General features: G+C 41.5%; 1 protein-coding gene across 2 annotated transcripts in view; it reads left to right on the top strand.

Annotated features, from left to right (window-relative positions):
- The window catches only part of dnajc10 (DnaJ (Hsp40) homolog, subfamily C, member 10), an 86502-nt gene that overhangs the window by 47217 nt on the left and 19034 nt on the right, over positions 1-20251 (top strand). For both annotated transcript variants that reach the window (XM_030342689.1, XM_030342690.1), the window contains exons 14-22: positions 1925-2039; positions 6555-6682; positions 7302-7418; positions 7552-7653; positions 14217-14277; positions 14532-14626; positions 16060-16193; positions 16317-16370; positions 16607-16754. In XM_030342689.1, the coding sequence (XP_030198549.1) occupies positions 1925-2039; positions 6555-6682; positions 7302-7418; positions 7552-7653; positions 14217-14277; positions 14532-14626; positions 16060-16193; positions 16317-16370; positions 16607-16754 (954 nt within the window). The remainder of the gene's footprint in view (positions 1-1924; positions 2040-6554; positions 6683-7301; positions 7419-7551; positions 7654-14216; positions 14278-14531; positions 14627-16059; positions 16194-16316; positions 16371-16606; positions 16755-20251) is intronic.

Here is a 20251-nt window from a genome sequence, read left to right as displayed (position 1 = left end):
TTTGCACACGACATCTTCAGACGCACACGCAAAGAATGCATGAAACACTTTTTTGATCCGACCTTCGACGACGAAACGGTAGCGTTTTGAATATTGGTTTATTAGGGTTTACCAAATTGTACACACATGTTGGTGCTAACCTTAATGTCGTTCGATAAATTTTTTTTCGCCATTAGGGGGCGCCATAAACGAGGAAATTGTATATCTTCTACAAAATTTCGCCGCGAAAACGCTGCACTGACTTCTCGCTACTCCTACCACAGTCAAATCCTTTGTATCCACAGGTTCAGGGTAGCATTTTGAACACATGCTTCGCGTTGTGCCGGCGAAATGCACATTTCTTGTCGCGTTGTGCCGGCGAAATGCACACTTCTTGGACCCCTGCATAACTGCTTGCAGTTCTAGTTGTACTTCCCGCCATGAAAGTGGTACCACAGCCCAAACCGTAAATGGTGCCGACACGCCAATTGCATGACTAGATCCAGGTCCGGCACCGCTACTCAGATAACAAAATCCAGACACGCCGCCCACTAGGTGGCGCTATACCAAGGGAAAATGCGTTTGGGGCTATAACTCCCACACCGAACCTCCCACAGTCAAAAACTTGTGCCCACATATTCACTGGAGTCTGCTGCATCTTTTGGCATAGGCCACGCCCATTTAGGTCTATAGCACCAACATGTGTGTACAATTTGGTAAACCCTAATAAACCAATATTCAAAACGCTACCGTTTCGTCGTCGAAGGTCGGATCAAAAAAGTGTTTCATGCATTCTTTGCGTGTGCGTCTGAAGATGTCGTGTGCAAACTGTGCACACGGCATCTTCAGACGCACTCGAAAAGGAATCCTACATTACTTTTTTGATCCGACCTTCGACGACGAAACGGTAGCGTTTTGAACATTGGTTTATTAGCTACGTTTTACGTCGAAACGCAAAAATTCAAAAAATACCAAAATTAGACATCGAATCAAGCCCAAATTTTAGAAACATGTCGGTGCTACCCTTAATGGCGTTTAATAAAAAAATCGGAAAATATCGCCCTAAGGGGGCGCTATAAACGAGGAAATTGTATATCTTCTAATTGGCCGAAGGAATGTTCTTCAAACTCAAGGGAAACCATCAAGGGGCAAACCCGAGTCTATATAGAAAATATGGCCAAGAATTATTAATGTGGGCGGGAGTTATTTGGCAAAGGAAAATTGTCTTTGGAAAATTTCGCCACAGGGCGGCGCCAAAAAAACGACGACATTGTCTATCTCCTATTTGGCCAATGGAATGTTCTGAAAACGCGTTTTAGGCTATAACTCCCACACCGAAGCTCCCACAGTCAAAACCTTTATATCCACATGTTGTTCACGGTAGCGTTTTGAATACTTGCTTCGCGTTGTGCCGGCGAAATGCACATTTCTTGTCGCGTTGTGCCGGCGAAATGCACACTTCTTGGACCCCTGCATAACTGCTTGCAGTTCTAGTTTTCTTTGTATTTGTACCACGTTGGTCATTTAATTTTAAATGATCTTACACACTTGATTACATTGCTACTTTATTCCGGTCACCGATTTATGCATTGCACGGTCTTGCTGTGCTTGCAATACAATGTAAAGTTTTATTGTTTGTTTTTGAGCTGGTTTGTTAAAGAGGCTAATCTAGCTAACAATAACGATGACTAGCCAATGACATGACACAATCACAAAGACAAACGGGAACGCTATAAGTGCTACGAGACAGAAAAAGATGTCCTGTGTTTCTCTATGGGACCTCTTTAGCCTTATGTACTGTTTGAAACCCTTCACATCATGATTGAAACGGTTGTGATGATGCAAAGATAAAAGATGTTTTCTCCTTCTTACTTACAGGCAGGAATGGTTGTGGATCTGTCTTTATGGTAACTTGTCTGTCTCCATCCTAACTGTCTGTCTGTAGGTGGGGAGGCTGGACTGTATGGTGGACGCAGAGCTGTGCCTGTCTCTCTACATCCAGAAGTCCTGTCTCGCTGTCTTTAAGGGCATGGGGGTCTCGGACTTTGAGGTCCACCACGGTGGGTCTGCAATACATATTACCAGGGACGGCTGGTATAAATTGGCTAACAGGGCTAAGCCCTCCCTACCTTTTACAGTAAAAATGAAAAAATATTATTAAAAACCTTAGAACATATTGTTTTATATTTTTTTAGAACCTAAAGCAGCAACAGCACCAAAAAGTGACAGAAAAACCCAGGATATATGATATATCTTGGGTTTCCTGCATGGGGGTCTCGGACTTTGAGGTCCACCACGGTGGGTCTGCAATACATATTACCAGGGACGGCTGGTATAAATTGGCTAACAGGGCTAAGCCCTCCCTACCTTTTACAGTAAAAATGAAAAAATATTATTAAAAACCTTAGAACATATTGTTTTATATTTTTGTAGAACCTAAAGCAGCAACAGCACCAAAAAGTGACAGAAAAACCCAGGATATATGATATATCTTGGGTTTCCTGTGAATGGGCTAAATGTATTCAGCCCAAGCGGAGTAGCGTAAGCTTCCATTAAATTTTGATTGACAGGTATCGTGACACGCCCCCTTCATATGCTTCCCATTTGGGCTAATGTCATTCAGCCCAAGCACAGTAGCGTAAGCGGCCATTTCATTGTGATTGGCAGGTGTCGTGACTCGTGACACGCCCCCATTTGGGCTAATTTCATTTAGCCCAAGCACAGTAGCGTTAGCTTTAGAGCTGTCAAGCGATTAAAATATTTAATCGTGATTAATCGCATTAATGTCATAGTTAACTCTAATTAATCGCGATTAATCGCAAATTCTTTTTCTATGCTAAATATCCCTTGATTTTTTTGTCCCATAATTCTTCTCATTTTAATTCTCTTATCAACATGGTGAAGTGCATCGGCTTGCCTTGTGCAAATGATTTTTTATTGATAACAACATTGGCATATACACTGATCAAAACAGGACGATACAAAAAAAGAGCCTATAGTGCAATTAAACGACTGCTTTGAACAAATGTCATTTGAACATAGCAGTCAGGCTACTGCTTCTTTGTTTTGAGCCAAAAAAAAAAAAAAAAAATTGTTTTTTTTTTTTTTTTATAAAGTAATTGCGTTAATCGCGCGATAAATTTTTTAACGCCGTTAAATTTGGTTTGCGTTAACGCCGTTAATAACGCGTTTAACTGACAGCTCTAGTTAGCTTCCATTGACGTTTGATTGACAGGTGCCCTGACATGCCCCCTTCATGTGCTTCCCATTTGGGCTAAACTAGTTTAGCCCAAAGGCTGACCTTGGACTTACAGCTAGCACAGTAGCTACAGTACAGTGACCTTCGAACAATCACAGCACAGTAACGCAAGTGCAGTATGGCGTATGTGTAGTATGTGTTTTTAAACGTTTCTATCATAATTTATTCATTTCAATAAATAAATAAACTTTAAATGTATGCATGAAATTTAGTTGTTTATGTCACACAAATTAATTAAATGCTGACTCTTCTATCTATCTGTCTGTCTGTCTGTCTGTCTGTCTGTCTGTCTGTCTGTCTGTCTGTCTGTCTGTCTATCACGCAGTGCATCACGGAACGCACTACTTTTACTGTCAGGAGTGCGGTCAGAATATGGCCGGTAATAGTGCATTTGTAAGCGGGTCAACAACGTTTCGTATCGAAACATTAAAAAAGCATATGTCTAAATAACCCAACATGACGCGACAAGTGTGTAGAGAAAGTGGCCCCTCTCCCAGCTGCATTTCAGCGACAGGCAGTAACAATAAGGCTCTCTAAGGAATCGGAAATTATCTAATTTAATGTTGCATACAACATTGCCAAAGAGGAGTTGCCATTCACCAAATTTAAATCCGATATTATTCTCATGAAGAAAAATGGATTAAACGTCAACCCGACGTATAGCAATGAGATGGCATGTGCACAATTCATTGCGGTAATTGGTGACAACTTATAGCAAAAGACAGCTGTGGACGTCGGAAACGCCACATACATGTCCTTCATGATTGACAGCGACACAGACGTCTCTACCAAAGAGTGTGTGATCGTCTACAGACGCATTTTGCGCAAAGGGAGACGGGTCAACATTTTAATTGTCTAATACTTTTAAGCACAAAAAAGGTTTTATTTTGCTTAATGGTTTAGTTTGAAATGTTCAATTTCAGCTCAGTGAAGCACTTTAAACACCTTATTTTTCTTTTTATTTATAATTGTGCTTCAAATAAAGACAAACATTTCTCTACAACTTATTCTTGTTTAAAAATCATTCACATTATATGAAAGTTATGAACAGAGATATAAAGGTGACCTCATGGCGTCTGGAGCCCTGTGAAGTATTGATAAATGTAATGCATTCGTTAGCCCACCCACCCAAAATCATCGTAGGTATCTGGCCATAGGCCGTGTGCCGAAGATAATCACAGCCGTGTGTGATATTTATTTTTAGCACTATTTATTAGTTAACAGCAATAAATATCAAGTATATATATAACAACAGGTTATAATTTGTTTGTTTATTTAATGGTTTATTTGGCTCCGCCAACACAAATAGATCCGCAACTGGACTAGGACTGAAATGTTGCGAAGTAACACATAAACACACTAGCAATCTAAGGTACATAATTGACTGTTGATAACATTAACGGTTATTAGAACACCTGTAAAGTGGAGTGAAACATTTATAGTTAAAAGTCCCAGTGCTGTTATACTCTATATCAGCACTCATGGAATGCCTCTTGTCAAATCAAATTACTTGGTTTTACCTAACTGTAATACTATTGCAACTATCAATGCTTTCTATACTATTATTACTGTTATTACTATCAATACTATTATTACTTTTATTACTATCAATACTATTATTACTATCATAATTATCAATGTTATTATTATTATACATTTATCATATTAGATTAGATAAACTTTATTGCTGTTTACACAGAAATTTGTCTTGCATTACACATCTCCTCATAGCAAGACATAAAAACAGCACATAAAAAACATTTACACAGCATTTAAGGGCCCAAGAGTCCATACACACAGATAAGTCCATAAGAGTCAGGGGTCTCTCAGTCCAATAAATTAAAGGCCATAGATGTCTCTGGGGTGTGTATAGTGATATTGGGAGTGTGTAGTGTGTTTGCATGTGAGATGTGTGTGGAGTCTACTTTACACTTCTCTGTTGGTTGAGCAATGATACGGAATGAGGGAGAAAAGAGAGTTTGTATTTGTTTCTCCTGCAGCTAGGCACTCTAAATCGTCTTCCGGACGGCAGGAGCTGATGCTCCTTATTTAAGACATGAGAGGGGTCTGAAGCAATCTTGTCTGCCATCCTGAGGATGTGTTTAGTGCAACTGTCAAAGAACTGAACCTCTATTGTGTGGCCCAACAGCTTTGAGCAAATGCTCAGAAGTCTATCCTGTTTTTTAACTGGACAGAGAGGCCACAGAACCAAGCTGCCCCCCCCCTGTATGTAAAGAATTGATGTAAGATGTCCTTACTGGCTCCAAAGGATCTAGGTCTTCTCAAAAAATAAATTCTCTGTTGGACTTTGTTGCAAATGAGACCAGGAGAAGACACTATCCACATATATCACTAGTTATTTGAAGGATGCTGACTGTTTTCTGGGTTTGTCATGAATTATGACTGGAGCAGGTGTGTGTTGAACTGTGCCAAAGAAATCTTTTAAGAAAGAACGGTTCAACATTTCAAAATGCAAAACAGCTTGCATGAGATTTGAACAAGAGGCGCTGAATAAAAACAGTACTATCAATACTATTATTACTATCATAACTTTCAATATTATGTTTACTATCAATTTTATTAAAAACAGTACTCTCAATACTATTATCACAATCAATATTATCAATACTGTAATAACCAAAACTGCATTGACCCAAATCTAAAACAACCTTATTTGACGACCCCCCCCCTTTTTCTTTTTCCATAATAAAAGGAAAAAACTATTTAAAGGCCAAATCTTGTTTCATAATGATATGCATATTGTTTAACACACGTTTTGGCATGTGATTGAACAATCAAGTAGATATGAGTCCCGGCATTGCCCTAATTGACCACCAGGTGTGAGTTTGATCAGCCGTTACAAGCCTTTCCAAACCCCTGTGACATGGTGACATCACAAGTGGAGATGTCCAGTCAATGCCACTCCGAGGGCAGGACTGTTCACTCACTAGGGGGCAGGGCTGTTCACTCACTAAGGGGAAGGGCTGGTCATTCATAAAGGGGTCAGGGCTGATCACTCATAAAGGGGTCAGGGCTATTCACTCTTAGGGGGCAGGGCTGTTTACTCTTAGGGGGCAGTGCTGTTCACAGCTGTGTCTAATGTCCTCTATAGAGAGTAACAGCTGTGTGTCCACTGTCCAATGTCCTCTTTAGAGAGTAACAGCTGTGTGTTTAATGGCCTCTATAGAGAGGAACAGCTGTGTATTTAATATCCTCTATAGAGAGTAACCGTTTGTCCAATGTCCTCTATAGAGAGTTACAGCTGTGTGTTTAATGTCCTCTATAGAGAGTAACGGTGTGTCTAATGTCCTCCCAGGGAAGAACGTGCTGTACAACATCGTGGGCTTTGCCAGGGAGAGTGTCAGCGCCCATGTGACTACACTGCTGCCGGACAACTTCCCCTCGGACAGGAAGGAGCCCTGGCTGGTGGACTTCTTCACTCCGGTGGGAAACTACTTCTCCTTCTGTTACCAAGGAATGCACAAGAGACCAATCTGCTTCCAATTGATGACTGTTGAGGGGACTGACCAGGAGGGGGAAACAGGGTGCTGAGACTAGCGTTAGACCAGGAGGGGGAGACAGGGTGCTGAGACTAGTGTTAGACCAGGAGGGGGAGACAGGTTGCTGAAACTAGTGTTGGACCAGGAGGGGGAGACAGGGTGGTGAGACTAGTGTTAGACCAGGAGGGGAGACAGGGTGCTGAGACTTGTGTTACACCAGGCAGGGGAGACAGTGTTAGACCAGGAGGGCGAGACAGGGTGCTGAGACTAGAGTTAGACCAGTCTCAACTAACCATTTTATACCGCTGCAACTAACCAGTTGTGATTAACCAGTTCACACCGCTGCAACTGACTAGTCTCAACTAACCAGTTCCCACTGCTGTAACTTTCACTGCAACGTTTTTAAACCAGTTATTTTCGTTGACACTGAACTAGGCTTTACACGCGCTCTTAACAAGAACAGTAGGTCTATGTTTGAGTCAGTGTGTGTGTGTGTGTGTGTGTGTGTGTGTGTGTGTGTGTGTGTGTGTGTGTGTTTATTTCTTAAATCCTGGTGTTTTCAGTGGTGCCCTCCCTGCCGCGCCTTACTGCCAGAGCTGAGGAAGGCTTCCATTCAGCTGGCGGGACAGATGAGGTTTGGGACTTTGGACTGTACCATTCACCACCACCTCTGTTCTATGGTAAATCTATATTGCACTGTACCATTCACCAACACCTCTGTTCTATGGTAAATCTATATAACACTCAGACTGTACCATTTCTATTTCCCCATCACATTACTAACGTATTCCATGTTTATTTATTTTGTGTCAGTACAAGATCCAAGCATACCCCACCACCGTCATATTCAACCGCTCGTCCCTCCACGAGTATGAGGGACAGCACTCCGCTGATGGGATACTTGAATTCATCCAGGTATGCATTTTACAATATATACATAAACATGACACACTGAACACTGCAACACGCATAGCCCACTACACCAGTGCAGCTGGTGGTTTTTAAAGTGAGGGAGGAAGGACTGTCCGCTTGGTTGCCATTGGCCTGCTTGCACTGTTAGTGGTGTATGGTGGCATAAGTATGTGGGACTCAAGTTGTTTCAGGGTGTTTTGGTGAACTACAAAATAGCAGGGAGGGATAATTATGTGAATACAATTTATGCAAATCCACCAGTGGCAGCATTGTACTTCGAAAGCTGGTGGGCAGCATGTATTTGACTACAAGGGCAGAAGGAAAGGATGCAAAGCAAATTAGTCAATTCAGGCCTACTCTTGATTTGTAAAACTAAATAAAAAAATCTGGGCCTACCATAGGGCCTATTTTTGCCCTCAATGACTGAAGCTATTGGTTGTAATTTGGCTATTTTTATTTTCAGCTACAATTGTTTTAAGAAAAATGAAGGCATTTAAAATGCATCATGCTCTGAATCATTCACTAACATCCTTTCCACAATACCAAACAGAACGGTCAGAGTAACAAACAATTAAAAGCCAACAAGAACATTATTTCACAACTATTTACATAACATTGTTGTTGTTGTTCGCTGTTTGTGTTGCAAAGATATCAGTGACTGGTCATACCAAACAGGATATTTTTAAAGTGATTTCAGAATAACGGTGTGTGTGGCTCCACGTTTTCGCCACCCTCTCAGACGGCTTGGTAACCAAACGGAGGAGTGTCGAAAAATATGTAGGCTCAGCGCGTTTGTTTCGGGACCTTGCCCAACTTTTGGCGGTGGAAACGCCAGTCGGAAATTGTAGTCTACCAGCCTATCCAGCGGACTGAAGTAAACGTTGCTCATCTATCCAGCACAGATCTAGGTGGACCAGTGGAGGTTTCTCCATTGAGGAGAGGGAGGAAGATCCTCCCTAACATTGTTGAGAATAAAAAATGTAGATTGCCCAGACTATTGTAATGAATTAATGCCCTTAGATATGACTACTTTATTGCCTTTGAATATATAAAGTTTGTTTCCCTGGGTAAAGGGACATTAGCACCCCCTATCGCCTATTGACAATTACTTCAGGGAGGAACGTCCTCCCTTTGCCACCGTTCACTCCCATTCATTTTCCCTGGCGGCCGGTGGATAACATGGGTTTCAATGGGAGAGAGGAGGAAATCCTCCTCTGAGTGGGTGGGACCTTAAGGGGTCTGATTCGCGCAAAAATCTATCCGTCTGCGCTATGAACCAATAAGCAGGATCCCTGGATGTTGAGCAGTGTTGCCAGATTGGTCCGATTTCCCACCCAATTGGGCTACTTTTAACCATGTTAGGCTGGAAAGATCATCATTGGGCGGGAAATCTGCCCAATCTGGCAACGCTGTCGATAGCAAACCCGGTCTGCATTGCCGCGGTGTTCAGTCTGAGAGACGCAGAGCAAGTGAAATCTGCGATAGCGAGATCCTAAATGCACAATGGAAACATTGGAAACGGAGGACATTGTTAACGTCTTATTACAAAAAACATTCCATTCATTCAGTTACAGTGCTAATTTAGCGACCAAAGAAAGAGGTAAACCACTTCCCAAAATCAAGGTCACCAGAAGTAATGGCAACGTCAGTGTTGTGAGTCCTACATGGTTTGCTAGGTACGCATGACTTACTGGTAGCATTACAAGCAATTGTAACTGAAAATAAACATAGCTAAATAACTTCAGTCAGTGAGGGCAAAAATAGGCCCAATGATAGGCCCAGATTTTTTGATTTACTTTTACAAATCAATAGTAGGCCTGATTTGACTAATATGCTTTGCATCCTTTCCTTCTCAAATTACAGTGATGCCACTGGTGGCTTTGTATACATTTTGTTCACATAACTCCCTCCCTGCTATTTTGTAGTTCACCAAAACACCCTGAAACAACTTGAGTCTCACATTCTTATGCCACCATACACCAACAGTGCAAGCAGGCCAATGGCAACCAAGCGCGCAGTCCTTCCTCCCTCACTTTAAAAACCACCAGCCGCCACTGACGTGGACACACCCACTAGTAATGTCATATGGGGCAGATTTTCGAAACGGCTTGTAAGGCTAATCACACTCTCACCTGGTGGTATAATATGTCTCCTTTAAGAGTAGCAGTATAAACTTTGAAGCCCAGATTTGAAAGGATGTGCAGCGCAAAAAGAGCTCACTGCAGCCACTAAAATAGACAGAGCAAATTGTATTATTGTCTATATATTGTGTATTATTAGTTGAATATGTTCATATAAAACAGACAAATAAGGAAATAAGTTTGAAAGAATTGTGTAGGTTAATTGTGCTATATAAAAAATACTCAAACTGATGTAGCTGCCAGTTTAAAATGTTTCAGGGTTCAAGGCTTTTTTATTGTCTTGTGTTATGTTCAGGGAAAGTGTATGCAAATGTTATATGTTAATGTTAAATATTGTTGCAGATGTTTCACACAAAAAATAAATGTTTATAAGTCATATATATTTTTGAAAGGGAATAAGCTAATGACAAGTGACCAATGTAAAATATATATATATATATATATATTTTGAATTAAATGCAAACCCCAGTGAATCATTTGGTCTTGTTTCTCTGTTTTGATATTCACACAGACTTAGCAGTCTTGTTTAAATGTTACAAATTTAGTTAATAAACTGAACTTGGAAATTGTTTTAAGTTGTTGCAGATGTTATCTCAGCTAATTGTATTAATCTATTTTGATAATAAGGTGATTGTATGCAGAATGCTGGTGCCAGCAACTCATACAGTGGTTTTGTACAGATAAATAATTAAATATTAGCAGGTTCTCAATAGTATTTCAATTCAGGGGGGAGCGAAAAAATTTCTGTCTCCTAGGTGGGGAATGACAGAAAATAATTGAGAACCACTGCCTTAAGGTTTGGAAAGGCTAGCCTGGACTGCTGGCATTTGTTCATGTTTCCGTTAGCGGGTGTCAGAATACTGTTAATTGTAGTTCATAGTTTATTTTAATGGTTTGATTCAAGTTTTAAGTTTTAAGATTAAAAACTTGAATCTTTTAAGATTTTAAGATTAAAAACAAATTAGCCATGGTAAAAACAAGGAAAGCAAAAAAGGAAGCATGAGTGACGCTATGATTTTACGCTCATGGTAGAAGGGTAAGAGACGGCAAGTCAAAGTAGAGTCTAGCTCTTTTGTGTTTTCGAGTCCAAGTAGAGTCTAGCCCTTTTGTGTAGTAGAGTCAAATCAGAGTCTAACCCTTTGCTGTAGTAGAGTCAAAGTAAAGTCTAACCCTTTTGTGTAGTACAGTTAAAGTAGTCTAACCCTTTACTGTAGCAGAGTCAAAGTAGAGTCTAACCCTTTACTGTAGCAGAAGTAGAGTCTAACCCTTTTGTGTAGTAGAATCAAAGAAGTGTCTTACCCTTTAATGTTCCAAGGGGCGAGAGCGCAGATTGAGTTTCTGCAAGGAAACCAGAAAAAAGTTTCCCTGCGTAAATATGATTTAGTCGACCAGTATATCGGCTGGCCGATATTGGCCTATCACGGATATATCATAGTGCTGAATATGTTTGCTGATACGCGCCGATATGATAAATGGTGTTGATTTATGAATGTAATAACCTCAATATAAATCCTTGAGCGTGCTGGTTGAACCTCTAATGCTTTAACCGATCATATCCACGTGACCACACAAACAGTTTGACCTCCTTCTGACCACACAAGGCTTTATAGAGCTTAGTTTATTCACTCCAACCCAGTGGATGGAAATGCAGCTTTTCCTTTTCTTTCTCTTTTTTCTTTTCTTTTTGCAAGATGCCTGAAATCAGCTTGACGGAGAGATGGGGCTCTGCCAGTCTGGACTTGGCTAGTCTGGCCTGATTTCCAAACATAGCCATGGCCTTATATTGTTCAAAAATGGACTGAAGCAGTATGGAAACAACACTAAAAAAAAGAATATATATAGAGAAATCCTTCCTGTGCAGAATAATGTTCATATTTGTCCATCCTTATTCAGTCTATTTGAGATAAATGCATTTAGGATGCTATACTCTCCACAATGTTTTAATCCAGCAAGCTGGGGTCTCCTATTGGACATGACCTCACATTCCCTCCCCATGCAGTGATTGGCCACTGCAATTTGTTGAAAGGTTTTCAGCGGGATGGTGGGCAAGAAGTCATAGAGGAGTAGGATGTGAACTTGCACCATTGGGAGAGTCTTCCAAGGCCAGTCAGCAGTCCTCCCTTTCCTGTAGGCTATGGAGCCCTTGATGGTTAGGCTCCTAGAGGCCCCTGATGGTTAGGCTCCTAGAGGCCCCTGATGGTTAGGCTCCACAGGGCCCCTGATGGTTAGGCTCCACAGGGCCCCTGATGGTTAGGCTCTACAGGGCCCCTGATGGTTAGGCTCCACGGGGCCCCTGATGGTTAGGTTCCACGGGGCCCCGGATGGTTAGGCTCCACAGGGCCCCTGATGGTTAGGCTCCACAGGGCCCCTGATGGCTAGGCTCCACAGGGCCCCTGATGGTTAGGCTCCTTGATGGTTAGGCTCCGCGAGGCCCCTGATAGTTAGGCTCCACAGGGCCCCTGATGGTTAGGCTCCACGGGGCTCCTTGAGGCCCCTGATAGTTAGGCTCCACAGGGCCCCTGATGGTTATGCTCCTTGAGGCCCCTGATGGTTAAGCTCCACCGGGCCCCTGATGGTTAGGCTAAAAAAGTCTTAAATTGTCTGGAATGTCTGGAATTTTCGAAAGGGAGGTATTCAACCGATATCCATTTGTGTGTGCATTGAAATGTATTTGTGAGAAGAGAGTAATTTATATATAAATCACAAAATACATTTGTGAATCCTTCTCTTTGCATTCATTATTAACGACACTGTTCTGACCCCATAATATGGTGTTATGCGGTGTTTGGCTTGTTGTCATGCAATTATATTTGCCCTGAACTTTCAAAAGAGTGTGTCAAAAAGACTTTGAGCAATGACGTGTAAGGTCTAAGGTTTAGTGAAGCACTTTAAACAGTAGCACTTCTTATTGGGAAATATTAATTTATTTTGCTTAAAATGTTTTAGTTAGTTCAAATTCAGCTCAGTGTAGCACTTTAAACACACAACACAATTGTTTTTATTTTTATATATAATAAGCTTCAAATAAAGACTTTTACATTTACCTAGACCTTATTCTTGTTTAAAATAATTTACCCAATATATGAATGTACATGGAAAGCGATAAAAACATTAACTTGTGGCGTTAAAGGTGACACTAAAAAAAATGTGGGCGCACCTAACTTTTGTGCTGGTGCACCTAAATAAAAAAGTTAGGCGCACTAGTGCAACCAATGCAAACAGTTAGCCTGGAGCCCTGCATTATGGGAAAATGTTTAATGGAGGATGGTAAATATAAGGGTTGGTTGAAGAAAACTGGTCAATTGATCAAACAGCCCTAGATTCCCACGCGAAAAGTGAGAAACACAAGCGCTTCATTGCAGTTTACCTATTCAAATGTTACAACACTATCACCCAGTGCTCAGCCAAGTACACCTGCTACTAGTACTACTATTATTGCATCTATCAATGCGTCTACCTCCAGTGCAGTTTATTTTATTTATGTACTTTGAGGTATCATTTTGAGGTGCAGGGGGAGATTAGGTTCGCCCTCTACATTAGGGCTCATCTTATGCAGTTTTAATTTCTAAAATAATACCGGCTGTGGTTTTTCAGCTGGTGCCGTTTATTCCTTTGTTTTGAAACACATTCACGGTGCTTGCTCCAGTAACTCAGTCTTCTCCTTGCTGCTATAATGGCAACTGCAGGCCTAAAACACAAGACTCGGTCTATCGAAGCACCAGGGTGTCCGCACGTCCTTAAAAAGTCTTAAATTCATGTTTCTAAATTTAAGGCCTTAAAAAGTCTTAAATTCGTTACAAATGTCATATGCTGGTCTTAAATACTGTAACGCAAGGTCTTAATTTGTCGGGGCAGGACTGTTTTTTATTTATTTTTCTCGTGGGACTTTTCAGGAAGGACATGTAGAGAGGCTTCTTTCTTGCTAGCTGCATATATAAACGATTATCTGCATGCTTGCTGGATAGTCTGCGACAATGGGTAGGTGCAAATTTAAGGACAGTTGGCTCGAAGACGTCCGATTCCGAAGTTGCCTCGCGTCTGTTGCCAACCCCCACCATCGCGTGTTTTAGGTCTTAAATTTCATTCAATGTGGTATTAAAAAGTCTTAAATTTGACTTGCTGAAACCTGCAGATACCCTGCAAAGCACTTTACATGTTTGCATGTAACAGTTGACATTAATGCACCCTGTTGTTCACCAAATGTGTGCATTCTTCTTAAAGTTTGTAAAAACCTATTACATAAAACAGTTTTAAGTTGTCGTATTTATCTTTTGTGAGTGGTATAGTCTTAGTGTTTCCATTTAGATGTCTTGAAAAGGTCTTAAAAGTCTTTAAATTTGTACTCGAAAAATGTGCACATACCCTCTTATTATGATATGTGTGGATGCTCTGATGTTGTTTCGATGATGTGTTGTTCTGCTCCAGGATCTTGCCAGTCCATCGGTGTCGGTTCTGGACCCTGAAAGCTTTCAGAGGAGAGTTAAAGGTAACCCAAGCCAAGCTGCTTGTTCAGGGGACTGTTTGTCACACATTGACTATACTGAATCATACAACGACCATGAAATGTCTTTAGAGGTTAAGGAAACATGTTCAATTTAAATACTGGCTGCTCTGTCAACAACGCTACACCCAGGATGTTCTCCATCAAAATGTCAGCTCTGGGTGGAAAAGTTTAATTAGTCTTGAATTGGTGTGTGTGTGTGTGTGTGTGTGTGTGTGTGTGTGTGTGTGTGTGTCTAGGTCGTGCTGGAGGAGAGATCTGGGCTGTCGATTTCTATGCCCCCTGGTGCGGCCCCTGTCAAGCCCTGCTGCCAGAATGGAGACGGATGGCCAGGGTACATGTCGAACCTGTTGCTTTCTCGCTGGGGCCTAACCTGTCTCTCTCTCGCTTGTGTCCAACCTGTCTCTCTCTCGCTGGTGTCGAACCTGTCTGTCTAACTGGTGTCTTACCTGTGGCTCTCTCTCGCTGGTGTCCAACCAGTGTCTCACTGGTGTCTAACCTGTCTCTCTCTCTCTCGCTGGTGTCTTACCTGTGTGTTTGTATGTCTTCCTCTCTTTCTCTCACTGGTGTCTTACCTGTCTTTCTCTAGCTGGTGTCTTACCTGTCTCTCTCTCTCTCTAGCTGGTCTTTAACTTGTCTCGCTCTTGCTAGTGTCTAAACCGTCTCTCTCTAGCTGATCTGCAACCTGTCTGTCTGTCTGGTCTGTAACCTCTCTGTCTGGTCTGTAACCTGTCTGTCTGGTCTGTAACTTGACTGTCTAGTCTGTAACCTCTAGGAGGGTCAAACTGAGGGCCCCAATGGCTGGCTGCTTCATCCGGCCGTGGGTCCACATGTCTGTCTCTCTAGCTTGTATCTAACCTGTCTCTCTTTATATCTAACCTGTTTGTCTCTTCAGCTTGTATCTTACCTGTCTCTCTAGCTGGTGTCTAAGGCCGTGTTCACATCTAGCGTTTTTTGTAATAGGGAAAAGTTGAGCCGACTGTTTTTTAAACAAAAAGAAAAGCTGGCAGCGTTTTTTTGCCCTAAAAGCACCGAGAGCGTTTTTTCTATCGCCTAGCAATGAACCCATTCTAGACTTGACGTTACTCGCCTACTATGTATCCAGGCTAGAGCCCATTAGACATGTTGTAGATCTCGACATGTTCTGTAATTAAAACTATTAATCGCTCCAATGGCACTTTCCCGAGTGATTTGTCTGCCATTGTTTTTTGTTTTGAGAGTTTCCTTCGTGACGAAGTGTCAATGTTCCGCTTGTGTTTGGTCAGTTGCCCAAAAGACATCTGACGTCGGCCGCTTTCTTCCTGAAAGTTGAACTTTTTAAATGCTCTGTATGGCAGAAAAAAACGCTGGGAGAGGCGTTTAAAAAACCGCCGTGACTTTTCCAGATACGCTCTGCTCCATAGGAATATAATGTAAAACAAGCGCTGGCAGATTTAAAAAAAATGCTAGATGTGAACACGGCCTTACCTCTGTGTTTCTCTAGCTGGCGTCTAACCTGTGTGTCTCTCTAGCTGGTCTCTGACCCGTCTGTCTAGCTTGTGTCTAACCCGTCTGTCTCTCCAGCTGGTGACAGGCCAGGGGATGGTGTCTAACCCGTGTGTCTCCCAAGCTGGTGTCTAACCTGTCTCTCTAGCTGGTAGCAGGCCAGGTGATGGTGTCTAACCTGTCTCTCCAGCCGGTAGCAGGCCAGCTGATGGTGTCTAACCCATCTGTCTCTCCAGCTGGTGGCAGGCCAGGTGATGGTGTCTAACCCGTCTGTCTCTCCAGCTGGTAGCAGGCCAGGTGATGGTGGGCTCCATGGACTGTCAGAAGCACCAGTCATTCTGCCGGAGCCAGGGCGTGAGGGCGTACCCTGAGATACGCCTGTACCCAAGCCAACCCAGCCCCGCAGACACATACATGTATGGCTCCATATCGGTCACAGTGTTGAAGAGATCACCTCAATTCTAGAGAATAAAACATGTCTGCCTGTCTTTGTGGCTGTCTGTGTGTCTGTGTGTGTGTGTGTCTGTGTGTCTGTCTAGGACTTACAGCGGATGGAACAGAGATGCTCAGTCCCTGAGGATGTGGACACTGAGGTAAGAAATGTATATAACTAAATTAATACATATGTGATGTGTATCATTGAATGATGAATATATATACACATATATAATAAACATATAATGTATATATGTATATGTCACTTATATAGTGTAATTCAGTATTCTAGTGAGTTGGATTGTTAATTATCTGCTAGATGTAGCTAGTAGATTTGAACAGCTATTTAATTCTTTGTCTCCCTGTCTATCTGTCTCCCTGTCTGTCCGTGTAGTGCTCTTCCCAGGGTCTCGGTGGACCTGTCTCCAGAGTCCTTCAGAGACTTGGTCCTGCTGGGTCCAGACCACTGGGTCTTGGACTTCTACGCCCCCTGGTGTGGACCCTGCCAACACTTCGCTCCCGAGTTTGAAGTCCTGGCAAGGGTGAGAGAACCCTTAACCTATAACCCTTAACTTATAACTATAACTAATCCATAACCTATAACTACAACTATACTAACCCCTAAACTATTACTAAAACTTACCCATAACCTCTATCGATATTAATATATAATTATTTCTAACCCTTAACCTATAACTAACCCGTAACCTAGGATTATAACGAACCCACCTATATAACATCTATAATAACCCTTAATCTTTAACTAGAACTAACTCTTAAACCTATATCTATACTTACACTTTAACTATAATTATAAGTTACTCTTGACCTATAACTATAAATAAACCGACCCTTTACCTATAAATATATCTATAAACTTAATAAATAACACTAACATAAATGTAACAATTGCAATGTACTTCTTGGAAAGAGGGGTCGAATCCAAAGGAATAGCTTTAACGAGACTTTATTTGTATAAAGTATTTTCGGTATGGTAAACTGATGCTCTGAAGTAAAGAGAGATTGGAGATGTGCCTTAGCACGTGCGAGAGTGTTCTCCTAGCTGATCCTAACCACAAACCCACGTATGGTAATCGCTGCCGGGAGAGTTCTAAAGTTTTCGTGGCCAGGTGGTCTTCTTTATGGACTCAGCGAGGACCGGAAGACTTGGAGAGGAACCGGTGTGACGTAATCCTCGGTTTTTCTCGCCTGGTCTGTGATGCTGCCCTCTGTGGCTAAAGTATCTATTGCAGCCTTCAGTAATGTCCTGCTTTCCCTTGTGGCTATGTGTAGTATTTACGGCTTATATATTTGGTCCTACCCCCTATTGGTTAAGTGAGGGAAATACAGCTTGTGTTCCTAAAATACGTAACAGTCCCTCCTTGGTCATCTTAGATGACCATACAAAAATATTTTAGATCATAAACACCATTTACCACACCGAAAACATAGTCAAAGTAGAATCTATCATCAACACCATCAACCGTCGCGGAAAGACCTCTTGAAGAGAGGGGAAAAACCACTACGCGTCCCCATAATACTGAGACGGCATTCACGTTGTGGGTCTTGTTGAAAATACAGGTCATTATTTAACAATACAACATGAACATGAATCTTGTTATCATACAATCACATGGCCAAACAGCAAACAAAACTATCAATAGAAATCCTGAGCTAATACTTTTGGTCATGTGCTACAAGGTCATAAAATATTCAACAGGTGCAAAAGTAACGTAAAAATTGGTGGCCATAACACAATTTTAAAATTTCAAACTGATTGATAAACTAAAATGGATTTGGGAGGTTCAGGTGATCTTCGTGTATTGGTGCGCCGGTTCATGTGGGTGGTTTGGGCATGGATTTGGGGAGTTCAAGTGATCTTCGTGTATTGGTGTGCCGGTTCCTGTGGGTGGTTTGGGCATGGATTTGGGGAGTTCATTGTTTTTTCTGTCGCCGTCGGGTCTGTAATTCATGAACCCAAGACTCGTCCCTCCTTGTCAAGGGCTCATCTCAGAGAGGTTACTCCTACACCATGGGAGCCTCCTCACAGGTTCTCCGTCGTCGTGTCAGCAACAGGTGGCCTGTAAAACAATCGTCTCAAGGAAGATCAACAGTACCATTATCAATGCAGCGATTCAGAAATAACGGGTTGCATTCGCAACACTATACAATAACAAACAGCCTGGTATGGTTGTTGGAAATGTGTTATTCAAGTAAATCCGGGATATTGATTATCTTATATACAGGCGCTTCTACTAGAATAGTATAGGTGTTGACTATTCTACATGTTACAGCTGGATATGGTCGGGCCCCTCAGGTGATGTATCATTCACTTTCATCGGATCATATCTGATCCCCATGTAAGCCTGAATGGTACTTGGCGCTTCTGTAGCGCCCACTGCTGTGGGGATCAGCAGATGCAGTAGCCCTCGTGCGCAGGGAATACAACGGCAGCCGGTGACAATTAACACGGTCTCTGCATTTATTCCCGCGACGGGCACTTACTGGATCATGCTTTTCCACCTCCCAAACATATTCTCCATCCAACCTGTGAAAGGGTCATTAATGCCGGAGTTCTCTGCCAATTCTAACCTGAGGGATTGTAATTATGCCAGCAACCCATCCAGAGCTGTGTTATTGGGGATAAAGTTGGCCTACAACACGTTGTGCCTATCGCATTTATCCCTCCTTGCTCTGTCAATAACATCTCCATATATATACATATTCCTTTTAACTTTATCTGTTAAACTGAACGAAGTGTTGCTGATTATGATACATGTAATTTATCTAAACAATATATATATACATAATTTTTATATGGTGGACAAGCAAAACAGAACCAATTCAACTCCTGCCGTTATTTGATCTCCTCATGTGACTGCTCCTTGCTCGGCGGAGGCAGTTTATCGGCTCCGGGTGTGTCTGCATCTGGTTCTGGAACTTTTGTTTCTATTGTAGAAATACAAACTCATGTACAGCAGTTAGTTGTTCAAAAACATTTCCTATAATTCTATTTTTAATTGTTCTAATGGAAGTCCATTATGGGACCCTAGAAATGTAAGTGTAAGCATGAATCTAACCGTAAGCATTAGGTACAAAGTTAGCTGTGTCAGAGTGATACACTGTACTCACCTTGCTTCTGGAAACATAGGACCTGAAAATTGTATGCGTTTCAAACATGTTTGTATTATAATTGATCTATTTAGTGCTTGTGCGGATTTTAAATTTTTGTTTTGAGTGTCCCATTCCTTATTCTGAGCTGATTTCAACCTTCAACCTTGATTTAATATTCACACTACATCCCTCCTTGCGCATTGCTTCAGCCATGCGCACCTTTCAAAAAAAAAAAAAAATTGAAAGGTTAACCCTCTACTGCTGAATCTAAATTGAGCCTATGTTGTCCCTGGCGAGCAGATGTATTGCTAATCCCTTTCCTATCTTATAAACCTAAAAAGATGAAAAAAGGGAAATTAGAAAGTTAAAATTTGTATGTTCAATATCACTTCTTTGTAACCGTATCTGGTTCCAACAGCTACCTTTATTATACTACCCGATTGTCCTACACTATATGCACATCTGGGCATTAAATATAGGGTGATATTCTAAAACAAAACAAAACCTGAACCTAAAATAAAAATTCAGAAGTTATTGGATAAAGCAAAGTTATTGAAAGTTAATTATAACGAACCATTTTCTAATTATCTTAGTTTTATATGTGGTATGCTTTCAATATCCCCTCGTGTATGTAACAGTCGAGTAACCTCCATTATTTTGGCGGCTCTGGCACACACAAGAGGACATTTACACATGGTATATGAATCCACCATTTGTGTTCATTCTATATTTTTATTTTCATTTTATTTTTATCTCTATATACACATTCGTAAGAAAAGCACGAACGAAGATGCATCATAACATGCATCAACAGACCTAAAAATAAGCATATTATTCAACAATTTGAGACCTCAGATGGGATTTCTTCCTGCGGAGCCCTTCTTTTTCTAAAGGGTCCGCAGAGAGGTCTGCTGAGTGGCCAGGA

The sequence above is a fragment of the Gadus morhua genome, chromosome 20 (assembly GCF_902167405.1).
Source record: "Gadus morhua chromosome 20, gadMor3.0, whole genome shotgun sequence".
NCBI classification, from domain to species: domain Eukaryota; kingdom Metazoa; phylum Chordata; class Actinopteri; order Gadiformes; family Gadidae; genus Gadus; species Gadus morhua.
Note: the sequence above shows the minus strand (reverse complement) of the source record. Positions and strands in the feature narration are given on the sequence as shown.